The sequence below is a fragment of the Sander vitreus genome, chromosome 2, assembly GCF_031162955.1.
Source record: "Sander vitreus isolate 19-12246 chromosome 2, sanVit1, whole genome shotgun sequence".
NCBI classification, from domain to species: Eukaryota; Metazoa; Chordata; class Actinopteri; order Perciformes; family Percidae; genus Sander; species Sander vitreus.
The window spans coordinates 34,448,970-34,466,114 of NC_135856.1; the positions used below are offsets into that span (position 1 = coordinate 34,448,970).

Sequence of the window (17,145 nt, forward strand, 5' to 3'; positions counted from 1 at the left end):
ATGTGGATGGATAATCACAGCCTGTTATGTGTATGGAACCATCCATAATACTTTTGGGCAATTTGATTAAAAGAAACCCATATATTTTTATATAGAAACTTGGAAAACGGGTCAAATTTGACCCAGATTCAGATAACTTTATTAGTCCCCAAGGGGCAATTCAGTTTTACAGCCAACCCATCCATTAAGAGTTAAAGTTAAAAAAGTGCATTAGCATACAATGTATGTAATGTTAAAAAATAATTTAAAAAAACAATAAATAAGTACTGCAGCAGTCATACATCCCCCTGTATACAGATGCTTCTCTCTCTCTCATAACATCCACACATTTACACATGACCCAATCATTACACACACACACACACACACACACACACACACACACACACACACACACACACACACACACACACGCACACACACATTCACATTCACCTACCAGTGACGGAACAGAGCAGTGGGGTGCAAGAACCAGTTTTGTTGAAGTTATGTGTATTAATTTAACAGTCTTGTATGTTGTTCATTTAACAGTCTTATAGCAGAGGGAATGAATGAGTTGGCATAGCAGTTAGTTTTCCGTATCGACACATAGTACCACCGACCTGACTGCATGATAACCAATCATTACTAAGTACATTATTTGGTTAGCACAATATTCTGTCTGCTTTCTGGACAACTCGTGTTTTCCTGAGAGAACAGAGATCTGAGATCAGAGTGATTTTTGAGCATACCTTAACAATGTCGCTCAAGCTCTTTTTGTCTTTCACAGATAGTCCATTAAACCAACATAAGAAAGAAAATGTTAATAGGCTCAATGAAGGTTTGATAAAATGTGCATAGAATTCTTTTACAAACACCAAAAGAGTTTAACGTACAATATGTAACTTTCTGCCGCTAGGGGTCTCTAAACCAAAACAATGGATTTTAACACAGACGTTTGATGGATGTTTCGTGGAATTATGGGAGTTTTTATTGCTAAACGCTATCGTTGATTAGAATCTTCTATATACAGTCTATGATTAGAATGCATCTGTTCACGGACGAGTTGACCCATTCAATTTTATTCACGTTACGTTTAGTAACGTTTATTCATGTCATGCTAATAAAATAGCTGCAGTTTACCCAACATAATTACGTTTTTCTTGATTCAATCTGTATTGGTAGCTGGCTGACCAGTTAGCTAGTGAGCCGGCAAGCTAACATTAGCGGCTAACGTTAGCAGGTTTTACCACACTATCACAGTATATTTCACATGCCAATGTCACCTTTTGGATTTTACCGGGCGGACGGGGTTTGTTGTAACGCTAGCTAGCTACTCAACGAGGCTGAGAGACGGGTGTGGGTGGGGATTGCCGGGGGGATCTCTGCGATGGCGATGATGTTCAATGCCTGTTGTGCAGCAGCAGAACATCTCCCCCTTCACTTTTCTGTAATCTCAACTATTCGTTTTGGTGCTTAACACACCTGTTGTCGGGTTAATGTAGCTAGTTAACTGTAAAGACAGCTAAACGCGAAGGGGGGAGAAATTCGGCAGGGAGGAGATTTTCGGTACAAACACCATTAGCGTTTACGGAGACGTACAGTGTGGAGAATAAGTATTTGATACATTGCCGATTTTGCAGGTTTTCCCACTTACAAAGCATGTAGAAGTCTGTAATTTGTATCATAGGTACTCTTCAACTGTGAGTGACGGAATCTAAATCAAAAATCCAGAAAATCACATTGTATGATTTTTAAGTAATTAATTTGCATTTTATTGCATGACATAAGTATTTGATACATCAGAAAAGCAGAACTTAATATTTGGTACAGAAACCTTTGTTGCAATTACAGAGATCATACATTTCCTTAAGTTCTTGAACAGGTTTGCACACACTGCAGCAGGGATTTTGGCCCACTCCTCCATACAGACCTTCTCCAGATCCTTCAGGTTTCAGGGCTGTCGCTGGGCAATACAGACTTTCAGCTCCCGCCGAAGATGTTCTATTGGGTTCAGGTCTGGAGACTGGCTAGGCCACTCCAGGACCTTGAGATGCTTCTTACGGAGCCACTCCTTAGTTGCCCTGGTTGTGTGTGTCATGCTGGAAGACCCAGCCACGACCCATCTTCAATGCTCTTACTGAGGGAAGGAGGTTGTTGGCCAAGATCTCGCGATACGTGGCCCCATCCATCCTCCCCTCAATACAGTGCAGTCGTCCTGTCCCCTTTGCAGAAAAGCATCCCCAAAGAATGATGTTTTCACCTCCGTGCTTCACGGTTGGGATGGTGTTCTTGGGGTTGTACTCATCCTTCTTCTTCCTACAAACACAGCGAGTGGAGTTTAGACCAAGAAGCTGACCACATGACCTTCTCCCATTCCTCCTCTGGATCATCCAGATGGTCACTGGCAAACTTCAGACGGGCCTGGACATGCGCTGGCTTGAGCAGGGGGACCTTGCGTGCGCTGCAGGATTTTAATCCATGACGGCGTAGAGTGTTACTAATGGTTTTCTTTGAGACTGTGGTCCCAGCTCTCTTCAGGTCATTGACCAGGTCCTGCCGTGTAGTTCTGGGCTGATCCCTCACCTTCCTCATGATCATTGATGCCCCACAAGGTGAGATCTTGCATGGAGCCCCAGACCGAGGGAGATTGACCATCATCTTGAACTTCTTCCATTTTCTAATAATTGCGCCAACAGTTGTTGCCTTCTCACCAAGCTGCTTGCCTATTGTCCTGTAGCCCATCCCAGCCTTGTGCAGGTCTACAATTTTATCCCTGATGTCCTTACACAGCGCTCTGGTCTTGGCCATTGTGGAGAGGTTGGAGTCTGTTTGATTGAGTGTGTGGACAAGTGTCTTTTATACAGGTAACAAGTTCAAACAGGTGCAGTTAATACAGGTAATGAGTGGAGAACAGGAGGGCTTCTTAAAGAAAAACTAACAGGTCTATGAGAGCCGGAATTCTTACTGGTTGGTAGGTGATCAAATACTTATGTCATGCAATAAAATGCAAATTAATTATTTAAAAATCATACAATGTGATTTTCTGGATTTTTGTTTTAGATTCCTCACAGTTGAAGTGTACCTATGATAAAAATGACAGACTTCTACATGCTTTGTAAGTGAGAAAACCTGCAAAATTGGCAGTGTATCAAATACTTCTTCTCCCCACTGTAACTAGCTAGCTAACATTATGGATGGCTGATGTTGTGACTAGGATGCCTGGGTCTGATATTCTCTGTTTCCGACGCTTCATTAAACTGCCGTTAGCGTCGTAAGCACCGGCTGGGGCTAACGGTAACTAGCTATTGCTACATGTCCCGGCTGTGTTGTCAGCTATCATCCCTAATGATGTCTCTTTGTGCCGGGGGAGTGATGCAGGCAGACCGGAGTGTGCTAGCTGGCTAAATTAGCATTAGATTAATCGTCTATCTATACAGCTAATGTTAACATTACTATTCGTGGGTTAGCGCAGTGCTGCTTTTATCCATGGTCAAAACAATCATACTACTAATAACTTGATGAGCGTGTTGAACGATGTTGTAACCCTATGATGTTATCCACCAAGCATTAGCTAGCATTACTGTTAGCTAGCTACTCAACCAGCACATACATTGTAGTAACATTAAGCTGGATTAATATTGATGTATCAATAAATAAGGTAAATTACAGTAATGTAAGGCATGTAATTAATCACAAAATGATGCATTTTGGCAGAAAAAGCAGTGTTACCAGTATTTTTTTCTGTGACATTGTATGATTTACAATTACTCTCGAACGTAGCATTTGGGTGCCCATGTTTTGACGGAAGTTACAAGTAACTAGATGGTGAAAGGTTATGATGCCACTGATAGGCGACTAAATGAAACGTGACGTGTCTGAAAATAAAATAACAGATTTCTCTGGGTTTGCCATTTGATGGAAACATTTGGGATAGTGTACTACACAACTCAAAAAAATATATAACAAAGGAATGGTCGTTTTTAGACATTTTAATGCAGAAAAGTTACATATTGTACCTTTAAGCTTCCTCAGTAGGTATATTATTGGTTTGCTCGCTTAATAATGCTATCAGTGTTCTCACTGAATTTCAGTTGCGGGTCAAACACTAAGTACTAAGCCTAAGTACTTACCGAGGACAATAGGTGGGTTTACTGAAAATGCCAAAGTGAGCTAATTCTACATAAACTGCTAAAGCTAACATACCTCTTTCTTTTTCCACAGCTGATATCAGAGCCTGTCCTCCCTCTTTCGTCTCTTCTGTCGGCCTCCCTCCTCTCAGAGCATGTGGAGAGAGAGAAGGATAAGGGCAAAAAGATGAGGTTCAGGGTGAGGACGCTGTTCCACAGGCGGGGCCACACAAGCACCCGTGGGACCTGCATCACCCTGCATGCTTTCAGGCAGACAGAGGAGCACAAGGCCTCCTGTATCACACAGGTCAGGACCAGATTCTACCTCTACTTAGGCTTTTCTCTCTGTCCTTCTCACTTCTTCACTAAACGATTACCCTTTCCTTCCTTTCATCGGTTCGTCCATGCATCTGTCCATCCTGTTTCCCAGCCTCCTCTAGGCCTATGCGTGGTTACTCTGACTCTGCCCACTGACTGGTTTGAGGATCCACACACCAACCAATCACGTCAGGAGTTGGTAAAGTGGCGCAGTAACATCCACCCTCGCCGCCGGTTGAAGAAGCAGGAACGGCAGCGGAGGGGACATCATCAAGGCAACTTTGTCAACCGGCAGCGTACCACTTCTCCTTCACTGAGGTAAAGCCTTAAAGGAGCCACATTGTGCTCATTTTCAAAAGAAATATTTGTATTTTTCGTTTCTACTAGAACATTTTACAGTTTACATACTTTAATGTTAAAAAACACTTCCTTTTTCTCATTCTGTCTGCCTGAATATACCTATATTGCATTAGTGCCTGTCTCTTTAACCCCCTCCTGAAAAGGCCCAGTCCATTCTGATTGGTTAGTGTTTCCAGTCTTCCTCATCTGCACTGTCGGCATCATTGCGGCATCATTGCAGCCAGTAATCACTGTAACCCAGTTCAGCTGACTTTCTACCCTGAATATCACCACATAGCAGCTTCTAAACCAGAGCTGCCAACTTTTCAATTTAGTTTGGGGTGGGATGAAGATGAAGATGATGTATTTTATGAGTAGGCCTTAGTGACGTTACCCTTCGCAGGGGTCAGGGTCACCAGTCCTTATTTCCTAGGGTTTTGTTTTAAAGGTTTAGCAGAAAATTCACAAGTTTAAAGCATTTATAGATCAAATCAATAATGATGAATAAGTATAGTATATCAGCATACTTGCCAACCTCCAGATTTCATATCCTAAATCTTGAGACCAGTGGCAGCGCCAGAGATGTTCTTTTGCTGGTGCTTTGGGGTTGCTGGACGTTTCAGTGAATGTGCTCTGAAATTTTGAGTTTCCCTTGACACAAATAGGCTAGCGTTACACACGCTCGCACAGATGCCCACCCACCTCAGCCGCGGTTTACTAAGCGAGCGAACGAGAGAGATTGATTTAAAATGCCGATACAACAGCACCATAGAACTCTGATTAGCCCACCAAACATATTTCAAATACCAGCCAACAAGCTGGGTTCAAACAATCATTACTGCAGCTCTCATACAGTGGCTCAGAAGATTAATGCAGCAGGCCAAATACACCACCCATAGCCAAGCACACACATAAACACACACGCGCATGTATCCTCACACAGTTTTCACACTTGCACGTATGGTAAATATATAGAAATATAAAAATAATGTAGTCATATCTGTAGTGACTTAATATATCTAAATAAGCCACTGAGGGCGAACACGTCTTCTGGGCTAATAATAAACCGATGTCCAGTGCGCTGTATAACTTTTAATTAATAAAACAAACTAAAAAACACAGGTGATCGTATTCGGCCAAAGGGTGCAGCACACATTGAACTTTTGACCTTACTTCCGCAGTAACGTATTCACAAAGATGAAGAAGAGCTCAATATTTGGAGCCGTTAGCATTAGAGAAGTGAGTCTAACGCTAGCAATGGATCACCTGTGTTTTTAAGCCTAAAAATAATCGGTTTGTTTTATTAATGTATTTATTCATTTTTCAAATATAAATTATACTATTTACACATTAACGATTTTTTTTAAATTTATAAATCCACCACAGCCATTTCTTGGGGGTGCTAAGGGGGTGCTATGGCAATCTTAGGGGTAGCTACAGCACCCCCTAGCCCCTCCCTGGCACCGCCTCTGCTTGAGACCAAACTGTAACCATGCTATCTTTAGATCTGTTTTTTGCATTGTAGTGAATTTATGGCATGCATTTCTATTGACCTTTACAACAGACATGGCAACACACACACACACACACACACACACACACACACACACACACACACACACACACACACACACACACACACACACATTCATACAGTGATGGCAGAGGCTGTAATGCAAGGTGCCAGCCTGCTCATCATGGACACTTGGACATTTTCTCTGCAGGAGCCGGGGATCGAACGAGAACCTTCTGGTTACTAGACACCCGGCAATAATGTTGATGCCGAAATGTGGAGTCGGGAGGACGGGGGGGAGAAAACAAACTAGACTTTGTTAAACTAGGAAGCCAGCCTAGAAACAGAAGAGAAGGAAAGACCTGTTAGCTTGTTACGGGCATAGCGGTATTTTGTATTGTATATTGCATATAGTTTGTGTATGCTAAATAATGTGAGAGTGACAGCTCGCTTTTCCTTGAGAACCTTTGTTCTGACAGTTGTTAGCACGGATGACGTACTCACTGCTGATTGGCTGATTGGGAGGCATGGCTTCTTAACTTCCTGATTCTCGAGTCTTACGCCGAGGCTCAATGTTGGCTGCAACTCATTCCTCCTCGTCCTCCAAACTTTGTACTACATTGTTAGGTCTGTGATTATTATGTGATGAGTTAAATGAGCTGTGATAACTGTGATTATAAGTCTTTGGATAGCTGTGGATATAACGCTAACTCTACTATTGCTCAGCCTGTTTGTGTTAAGGCTGATTTATAGCAGTATGTCGGCTCTACGCAGAGCCTACAGAAGTGTCCTACGCCATAGTCTCTCTGTGTGTGTGTGTGGTAGAGCGAGTGACAGTGATTAGCTTCAGACCGGCGATAGAGACAGAGAAACAAAGTGTCTCCCCTGTGTTTTCTGACCACGGTGAAAAAACGGCAGCAGAAAAAGTTAACCCTCTCCTTGATTTTATGTTGTTCACAGAGAAGGAGAACCAGGAAATGAGTAGAGGGAAATGCAATGCTACCAAGCCACAGCAAAGTGGACTAATCACAGTTGTTTTGGTCTGCGTTGCCGCAATAGTCACCCAACGATTCCAGTGAACATCCAGCCAAACAGCAAAAAAGGTTACTGCAGGAGCGAACACTGTTGCACCTGTTTTCATCTGCTGACTTGAAGCTCTACAGTGTGAAGTTCTTTTTATTCTTGGGTAACATTTTGTCAAATGTTCCCAAAAATGGAGTGGAACAAGCAGCCTTATAGAAAAATGTAGGGGTTTGTTTATACTAAGGATCAAATCTCACAAACATGCACCTACTAATGTACAGGCGACACTTATCAGGCTGAACTGAGCGATTTACAGCAAGTTTGTGCAATTAAGAGGATTTGCTGAATCCAACTTGGAACCTCACAGCAAAGAGTGAGGGTTTCAGGTATGGGTATGAAAATAATGTTGCATGAAGTCTATTGTATTTAGACAGGAGGAAAGAGCTTCGGTTATGACAGGAAACTTGTGAATGGACAGATGTGTTTGAAGCACTTTCCATGGATCCTCCTTTCCTTCTATGAGTTGTAGATGATGATGATCTTTTTATCAGTTGCCTGTGTGACAGATTCATTTCTGCCTTCAGAACCCATCTAGGTATGGATGGGGACACCCAGGGGGATGTTCCATGGGCCCTCAGACACCATCGGATTCCCATGAGAAACCAAATACAGCTGTACTACTCCTTTTCTGACACCGCGGCCGACCTAAAACTGACACCAGCAGGGTATGTAAATGTGGGAACATGTACAGAGACTCCTTGAGTTTTTTTCATTACTGCCTGAGAATTTATTTTGGTCTATCATTCTTCAACATCTGTCAATCTTCTTGTACGATTGGGGGTCCATCCAGATGTGTGGAGGACAGCGCGGCCCAGTTCCAGAGGCAGCTCATCCATATCCGGGCAGTGACACTGAAGGAGGAGGGGGACCGAAAGCAGAGCAGGACCAAAGAAGAAGAAACCTGTTTGAACGGGCAGGAGGAGGAAGAGCTAAGCTTGGACCCCCATGTCCTGATTAGCTATCACAGGGGCCCGGTCCTGATAGGACAGCCAATCAGAGTGTCTGTGAATCTGAGAGCCAACTTCAGTGCTGAGTTTGTTGTCATAAGGTAAACAAAATGAGACCAGTGCAACTAGAGTTTGATCTTTTTATCATGCTGCCAACACACTTCTGTAGTTTTGACCCTGTCTGTGTGTGTATGTGTCCAGGCTGAAGGTGAAGAAGGGCTTGGTGTCGATGGTGGCCCAAAGGACTATGATCTCTGACCTGTGGGCAGTGAGCCTGGAGAGAAGCCAAGGCTCCAAACATGACGTGGTGTCCATCCTCTGCCACAAACACAGCACACACAAGCACACGCACAGGTAGGTCAGGAACTTATTCCACCTCAGTTCAGTGTGTCAATGAACCATTACAGTCAAAATTGCAGACAAGCAAATGGACCAAGTTTCTTTAGCTAATCTCATGATACAGATGAAAATATAGTAGCCAGCAGTGTTGTAGTCAAGACCACCTAAACCAAGACCAAGTCATCACCAAGACGAGAGTGAATTGAGACCAAGACAAGCCGAAGACTTTGAGGGGTTGAGACCAAGTCAAGACCAAGACCATGGCAGGGCGAGACCGAGTCAAGACCAGACCAGACCAAACAACTAACACATTTCAATCTAGAATTGAGTCAAGTTATTTGAAGTTTTACATCCAATCACAGTAGCGATGTTAACACATAAATCAGACAATACACAGGCAATTTAGTGATATCCCTGCAGTCGTGGTCTTGACTGGTCTTGAAATAAAATCCCGAATCCTCTTCATCCGATACCAAGACAAAACAGGGTAAAAATGTGGTTGATTCCGAGACAAGACCCAGACCTTCAAAAAGTGGTCTTGAGACCGGTACCGAGTACTACAACACTGGTAGCCAGCACATTTTACTGTTCAGACAGCCAAAGGTTTAAACAAAGACCATTTCTGTGTGGCCCTGCAGTCCCACTCTCCTTCAGCAGGTGGCGTGTCTGTCGGTGGACGGCCGGAAGCGGAGCTTCGGTGTTGCCATGACGGTGTCTGCTAACTGGTTTGTGGAGTACTCCGGGCATTTCCAACCCCTATCACCACACGGGGCAGCAGTGATCAGCTTCTCATTCGCTGATCGACACATCGTTAGCATCATTCCCATCACAGAGGTACTTCATACATTCATTCATTCATTCATCCATCCATTCATTCATTCATTCATCCATCCATTCATTCATTCATCCATACATCCATTCATCCATTCATTCATCCATCCATTCATTCACTCATTCATTCATGCATTCATTCATCTATCCATCCATCCATCTATCCATTTATTCATTCATTCATCCATCCATCCATTCATCCATTCATCCATCCGTTTTTACAGGACAACAATTTGACAGTTCACAATGAGGACGCATTATATTCACCCCCATGCACACACACACACACACACACACACACACACACACACACACACACACACACACACACACACACACACAGACCAGGGTATGCTGTCATTACACTCTCATAACTCGAGCACTCAGAAATTCATGGTCGAGTTTGGAGGATGGTGAATGCAGAGATCAGTAGTACCAAAGATCCTTTATACTAAAGATTGGTCATTACAAGTAGCACCAATAGTATGAAACGGTCCTGCAGCGTTTTTTGACATGACAACCAATCATGGTCCAGTATTCAATTTACACAGTGGGATGTGGAAACTTGAAGCTTGCAGCTCACAAACATTGAGAATGTAGGAGACATCTTGTGTCCAGCAGTTTAAACGGTAATTTCTTTCTTTCTTGTTTTTTAACCTGGACCCTATTGTCCCATGCATGTGTGTCTAAGGAAATAATGTGAAAAGAATCTTTGAAATTGCTCTTTATACAGCTAGGCTTTTTTTCTACCAAAAATGTTTTGAGCGGGTCAAGGGGTACTTGGATGACAAAATATTTCAAAGGGGGTACATTATTGAACAAAGTTTGAAAACCACTACTCTAAAGTACAACAGACAAAAAAATCCAAAGATCATAGTAAAGACTCACCTATTATTAAAAGCCCAAAGAGCAGCGGAATGCTAACTGGTCTTCTGCTCCAGCACACCCGGGCCCAGCTGGCGCCTGCCATCCCCACACACCTGATGCAACACAGGGTCACATGACAACCAGTCAATAGGAAACCATTCTGCATTACATATTCTCGTCCAGTGTCAATATGCAGTACCAGTGCAGGAAATGTTTTAATTATTCAACCATATTGTCCTAGCCTTAGAGATACTTAAGGACATACTTTATGGGGTTATGTTGCCATGGCAACATTCTCTGATGTTGACCAGGTGCTTCTAGTTGTTATTATATCTTAATCATACTAATGCCATGTGCAAATAATAAAGAAATGTCCCATTGAATTGACATCCACCTCTAAGTCCATTTACTAGCTTCTTCTGGAGCTTTCAACACAATCACAGGCTAAAGTCAGAAATATATATGCAGAAATATTCCATATTAACAACTTGCATATGTGTGTGTATATGTATATATATACAAGTTCACACACATATACACACACACACACACACACACACACACACACACACACACACACACACACACAAATAGTTGAGATCTGTAAAGATCCATCCAATCTGATCTGTTTAAAGATACTGTTTTTCTCTCCTCAGAGTAACACGATCATCAACACAGCCATACTGACCAACCAGCGTGTGTCACTTCCTGTCATTGTGCTGGCCATAGACCGGGATGGAAAGGTGTCAGATGTCACCTCTGCAGTCACATGTCACTCTACCAACGAGGACACTGTCAAGGTGCAACACAGTCAAGTCAAACAACCAGTCAGTTAGAGTAGAGGAGGAGCTAATGACATCTGTGTTATGTTACATAAGGTGTGAGATCATGATGACGAAATCTGTTTTTATTTTTGAATACTGACTGGAAGTCATTATGTTAAGCTTCTTACTGTCACAGAGGCATGTATTAACTAAACCGACGATCCAAAACATCTACTTATATAGATCATATCCTCACTAACTCAGTGGAGTTATATCAATGCCAGTAGTTTGAAGTGATCATAACTTAGTGACAATAGTGAGGAAGATAAGAGTTCCTAAAGCCGGACCCAAGGTCTTTGTTTAGAGATCATACAAACGCTTTCTTACAGACTGTTTCAGCGAGGATGGAAGAAAAATATGCTGGGAAAATGTTTTACTGAAGATGATCCAGATGAAGCACTCGAAGCCTGTAATAACTTATTTGTCAAAGTCATTGATAAACATGCACCTGCGAAAAATAGAACTGTGAGAAATATTCAGTCTCCCTGGATTGATGATGAATTGACGATTGTATGATACCAAGAGATCAAGCGAAGGAAATGGCAAATGAGTCATACTACATATCAGATTGGCAAACTTACCGCAAGACAAGAAATTATGTAACTAAGTTGACTTAAAGGAAGAAGACGTATTATGTGAAAATTTGATAAATAACAAAGTATCACAATAAAAAGCTGTGGAATACTTTTATTGATATTATGGGCAAAGAAATCCAACTCAATCATTTCAATTTTATGACTAAACCCTTTGATATTGCTAATTACTTAATACTTATTTTATTGGTAAAGTAAATAAACTGAGGAATGAGATGGACCAAACAATATATGACCTGAGATCACAGTATGGGAGATCAAATTAAAAAGTTACATTGAGGTATTTGGATGTAAAGACATACCATCTGGTGTGGATAACTTGGATGGGAAACTATTTAAAATAGTAGCTGATTTGATTCCCATTCCAATTCACCAAGTGTTTAGCATGAGTTGGTCTTCCACCACTGCATTTATTACATTGATTTGCAACAGGCCATGGTGTGCTCAATTCAAGTCAAGGTTTCAAATGTAAACATCAGAGAAACAGACGTTTTGAAGATAAGCTCAAGCTAGCAGGACCATCTCTGCAGCCATCTCATGACTATAGGTGCATCTCAGGTCTCTTATCTGTTATCTCCTCGCTCCTCGCTTGAACCGGAAGTCGTTCTGGTCCTCCTTCGTGAAGGCCGTCTTAAAGCTCTTATTCCTGCCCTGAGGATGGAGGATGGAGGAGGGATGTCTGGGGAGCTATGAGCGAGGATACAGAGAGAAACCTTCCTGGAAGCCGTGCAGCTGCAGGAATTGCTAACTCCGCCGCCTAAACATCAGAGGAACCACAGAGGATAAGGTGGAGATGGCTGTCAGCTACCACCTATGGCTACGATCTCTACGTCCATCTCCATCCCTACATCAGAGGGGCAGCGAGGCAAGCGTGGAGGAAACTAACACCACCTGCCACTTCTCTGCTGGCCAGTGTGCAGGTGTTGGACTCTGAGCTGGGGGTTTACCTGTCTCCATGCCTGCGGCGGTTTTCAGCAGGAAATTTGACGGCCAGATCTGCTTTATGATGAACCATGCACAAGTTAAAGGAGCTGATGGGATTACATTGTGTTTGTGTCCATCTGATGAACATAAGTTTAATATTCATTCTCTGTTAGCTAGTTTATGGTCTTTTCCTCTTCCTGAGGTAAATATCTGGTTTGTTAGCTGCTAAATGAACACTGTAAATATCTGCCTGCTGCTGCTGGAATCAAGGTGGATGAGAGCCATGAGACTGAGCCAAAACAGTCAAGTCATTGTTCATGAAACCAAATCAATGAGCTGAGCGAGGCTTTTAAAAACTCTGTGTCACTGAGGGCATCGGCACAGTTGATAACTCTCTGTGGGTTCGTCACTGTAACCTTTCACGTTACACATAGTCATTTAACCAATGGATGACTTCTACATGTTGATTACTGCAGCTTTAAATAAGCGATACTGTTATAGTTTAACATTCAATTTATAACACAACAAAATTACATCCTTAAATCGCCAGTGTAATGGTGCCTCCACTTGTATTCTGTCTGTCTCAATGGTAACCACAGGTGTCCAGCGATTGCTCCACCCTCTTTGTGGACGGCAGCGAGTCAGGGTTGGGTAACACCTGTGCAGTGGTGGAGTTTCTACTGGGCGCGCTCAGTGGCTCTGTGTGTTTGGAGGTGTGGGCTCCTTCAGTGCCCCTGCGAGTGTCTTTGGCAGACCCCGTTCTCAACGCCATCGATGGCTGGAACCATTTCACTGACAAAGGGTAGGAGACTGACTCTTCACTGGGCTTTATTTAGCCCATTTATAAGCTTGTGTCTGTGTGTTTCTCTACATGAAGAGACCCACTGCAGAGTATTCAATGGACAGGCTGTGAAACCCTAGCAGTCAATGTCAAGCACTCTTTGGCCAAAAAAGAGAAAAATAAGCTACAGTACAATTACTTGTTTTTGTAACTTTTCACCAAAGAGGGTCCATAAACAATGTCCTTACATAAATGTAAGGCCATCAAAATGGATATAAAAGAAAAACCATGATGCTGAGATCACCACAGTAAGATGATATCCACAAGTAGTCTACATACAGTAATGTACAGACATACTCGTATTAGACCAAGAGTTAGATTTGTTTAGTGTCATTATTGGTCAGAAAGGGCTCTGGAAGGTGCCCTGTGGAGTTCTCGGTAACACTTTATAATAACCATCATTAATAGATGGTAAATTGATAGTTAATTAATCTTTAGTTAATTGTCATTTAACTGTTAGCAAACAGTCATTTTACTGTTAACAAACAATGACATTATAATTAATAATGTTTACTAATTATTAGTAGTGCTGTAAATTAACAGTTTATTGTAACACACATTATATCCCGCATATACTATATTAGGTATCTGGTAATGATTAAACTTTTTTGTAAACCTTTAAGAAACCATTCTTAAAACATCTATAAACAAGATGGACCAGATATTCCTAACATTTTGTCAATGGTTACTAGTTGGTTTGTAAACCGTCTATAAACAGTGTCTAGATGGTTATTATAAAGTTGCAACAGATGACTATATACCTTGTTAAATAGTTAATAAATACTTTGTAAACCATCTATAAACATTATTTAGAAAGATAGTTAATACTTGTCAGTGGTGACTAGTTGGTTTGTAAATCGTCTATAAACAGTGTCTGGATGGTTATTATAAAGTTGGAACAGATGACTATAATACCTTGATAAATAGTTAATAAATACTTTGTAAACCATCTATAAACATTATTTAGAAAGATAGTTAATACTTGTCAGTGGTGACTAGTTGGTTTGTAAACCGTCTATAAACAGTGTCTGGATGGTTATTATAAAGTTGCAACAGATGACTATAATACCTTGATAAATAGTTAATAAATACTTTGTAAACCATCTATAAACATTATTTAGATAGATAGTTAATACTTGTCAGTGGTCACTAGTTGGTTTGTAAACCGTCTATAAACAGTGTGGATGGTTATAAAGTTGCAACAGATGACTAATAACTTATTAAATAGTTAATAAATAGTTTGTTAACCATCTATGAGAATTATTGGAATGCCTATTATTAAGTTGAAACTGATGGGTAGTTTATAATAATAAGTTAATTATAAATAAAGCATCAAGTTACTTTATTTGGTACACTTAAATCTTAGTGGTCCATAAAACAGTGATTATTTGTGCACTGATAATATAGTCTGATCAGTAAATTGAACCCATTTGTGAAGAAAGTCATTGTCAAACAACAATGTACTGCAGATGAACACAGTGGGAGACGAGAATAAAGGGATTACTAAAACAAAGTTAATACAAAAACTTAGCAAGGACACCTTCATTTTTAAATTAAATTAATGATACAAATACAATAACGTAAATACAGGGGTAGGGGTACTTTAGAGGCCCCAATAACAATAAAAGACCCAAAGCGATTAACATCACAAGCTCCAGAAACTTGACATCATTTATTTCTATTTATATTGCTTAGCAATATCGTGGAGCAGGCGTCCTAGTGGACCATTATGGTGTTTTTTACCCAACCATTCATTCCACACGATCACAATCAGATGGTTTCTGAGCAAGTCCTCCGTGCGATTCCCTCTGAGTCTACTGATTGTCTCCTTGTAGCTCCTCCAGGCCCTCTCAATGTGTTGAGTGTGGCAGCCCGTTTCAGCATTGACATATGTCACGCTGTGATTAACTGTGTAATGCCTGTATCCAAATGCAGGCAGAGCCTGACGGTAGGCCCGCCACTCATCACTTAATATTGTGGATCCAGTACGAACGTGGTGGAGAATCAGTGGGACCAGCTCTCGTCTGGTCCTTCTTTCCACCAGGCGGAGAACAGGCATGGTCCTCTGTCCTCTGTGCTTCACGCCAAGCATCCCAAACACCCACTTCTTCCTTTTCCACCCACCAGCCATTCTTCCATGTCCGTACTGTCAAAATATTAAATTGGACACATATTAGAAATGGTAATTATTCACATGGTGATGTATAACTAATATTTACTGTAATTATTTGACCATTAACACATAGAATGCTGCCAATTGATTAACTTTCCTGAGTTATAAAATGATTATATCCCCATAAGTATGGATTCACCCCCACCACTGCGTCCACAGATGCTTACCGTTGGTGCCATAACTGGAACAGATTTCAATACAATCTTTTATAATTTGCTGTGACCATTTATGACCTCTTGAGGAATAACTTTTTATTTGTGGTGGCAATTACTGCATCTCCTTAGAGCCATGCAGTGATGAAACCTAAAAATAAATCTATACATGGACAATACATTTGTCATAATGACCTAGTCTGGAAATTTAGAATTTTCTTGTATTTGAATTGTTTTTTTAAATGTTGTCCATTTCTCCTTTTACTGTAGACTGTTCAACTGTCTATCTGTAATCCATTACAGTTACAGAGAAAAAAAAAAAATTAAATGACAGCTACTATAAAAAAATCTAAATGTTGGTAATTATAAAGTTATAACACCGTGGCACACAATTTGTGAGTAATAAAAAAAGTATAAAACTAATAATTGTACATTTATAACGCCGGATGGAATGCTGAGTAACCTTACAGCTGCTAGGTAGCATGTAATTGTTTACGTTCTGCAACTGTTTTAATGCATTCTGATTCCTTAATATATTGTTATAACTTTGTGGGTCAAAGCAAACCCTATAGTAATCAAAGCCTTCAGTAAATACCAGAGGACATAGTCCTTCTGAAAAATCCTCCTCCTGATAGTAGAATAAGTCACTATTTGAACCTATATCAAAGCCAAGTCAAGCAAAAGAAAAAAGAAATACTCTGACATACCTTGAAATCGCTAGAGTTGCAACTAATGATTATTTTCATTGTGGATTTACTTGTGGATTATTTTCTGTCACTTAAATAGAATGGCCGAAAAGCATTGGGAATTCCCATAGAATTTTTAGCTGTATGGTGTTTGCACTAACCTTTCTTTTGTGTCTGAAGTGGCTTTTATCGATAACCACAAACTCGTTCTGTCCTCCCAGCCTCTGTCCTTTTCTTCTTTTTCTTCTCTCCATTGCCTCAACACAGACATCGCGCAGCTTTTTTGCCATCTTTCTCAGTGTAGTTGTGCTTGCAGCAATGTCATCTGTCATGTCAATTTGTCTTAAAGGAGAATTCCGGCCAATTTTTACGTTAATCTTGATTGCTGTAGCTACGCAAGTACTTTTGATAGAAAAAACCCCGACCCAAATCAGTGCAGGCAACACGGAGTAGCTGCAGCTACGTACTACAAGCGTCCCCTGAGCTAAAACAGCAGTTGTCGGGGGAAGTTTTAGAGTGCCTTTGTGCCTCTTAACGGACACAAAATGCAATTAAAGCTGCAAGCAGCGATGGACGGGCCCTCGCACCTCTGCGCGTGTCGGGTTT

At 41.2% G+C, this 17,145-nt stretch overlaps 1 protein-coding gene across 1 annotated transcript in view; it reads left to right on the top strand.

The window, feature by feature from the left end:
• The window catches only part of tmem132a (transmembrane protein 132A), a 35,430-nt gene that overhangs the window by 1,298 nt on the left and 16,987 nt on the right, over positions 1-17,145 (top strand). The window contains exons 3-10 of the mRNA XM_078270272.1: positions 4,204-4,416; positions 4,540-4,696; positions 7,943-8,027; positions 8,153-8,410; positions 8,511-8,663; positions 9,287-9,482; positions 11,003-11,146; positions 13,287-13,489. Coding sequence (XP_078126398.1) covers positions 4,204-4,416; positions 4,540-4,696; positions 7,943-8,027; positions 8,153-8,410; positions 8,511-8,663; positions 9,287-9,482; positions 11,003-11,146; positions 13,287-13,489 — 1,409 coding nt within the window. The remainder of the gene's footprint in view (positions 1-4,203; positions 4,417-4,539; positions 4,697-7,942; positions 8,028-8,152; positions 8,411-8,510; positions 8,664-9,286; positions 9,483-11,002; positions 11,147-13,286; positions 13,490-17,145) is intronic.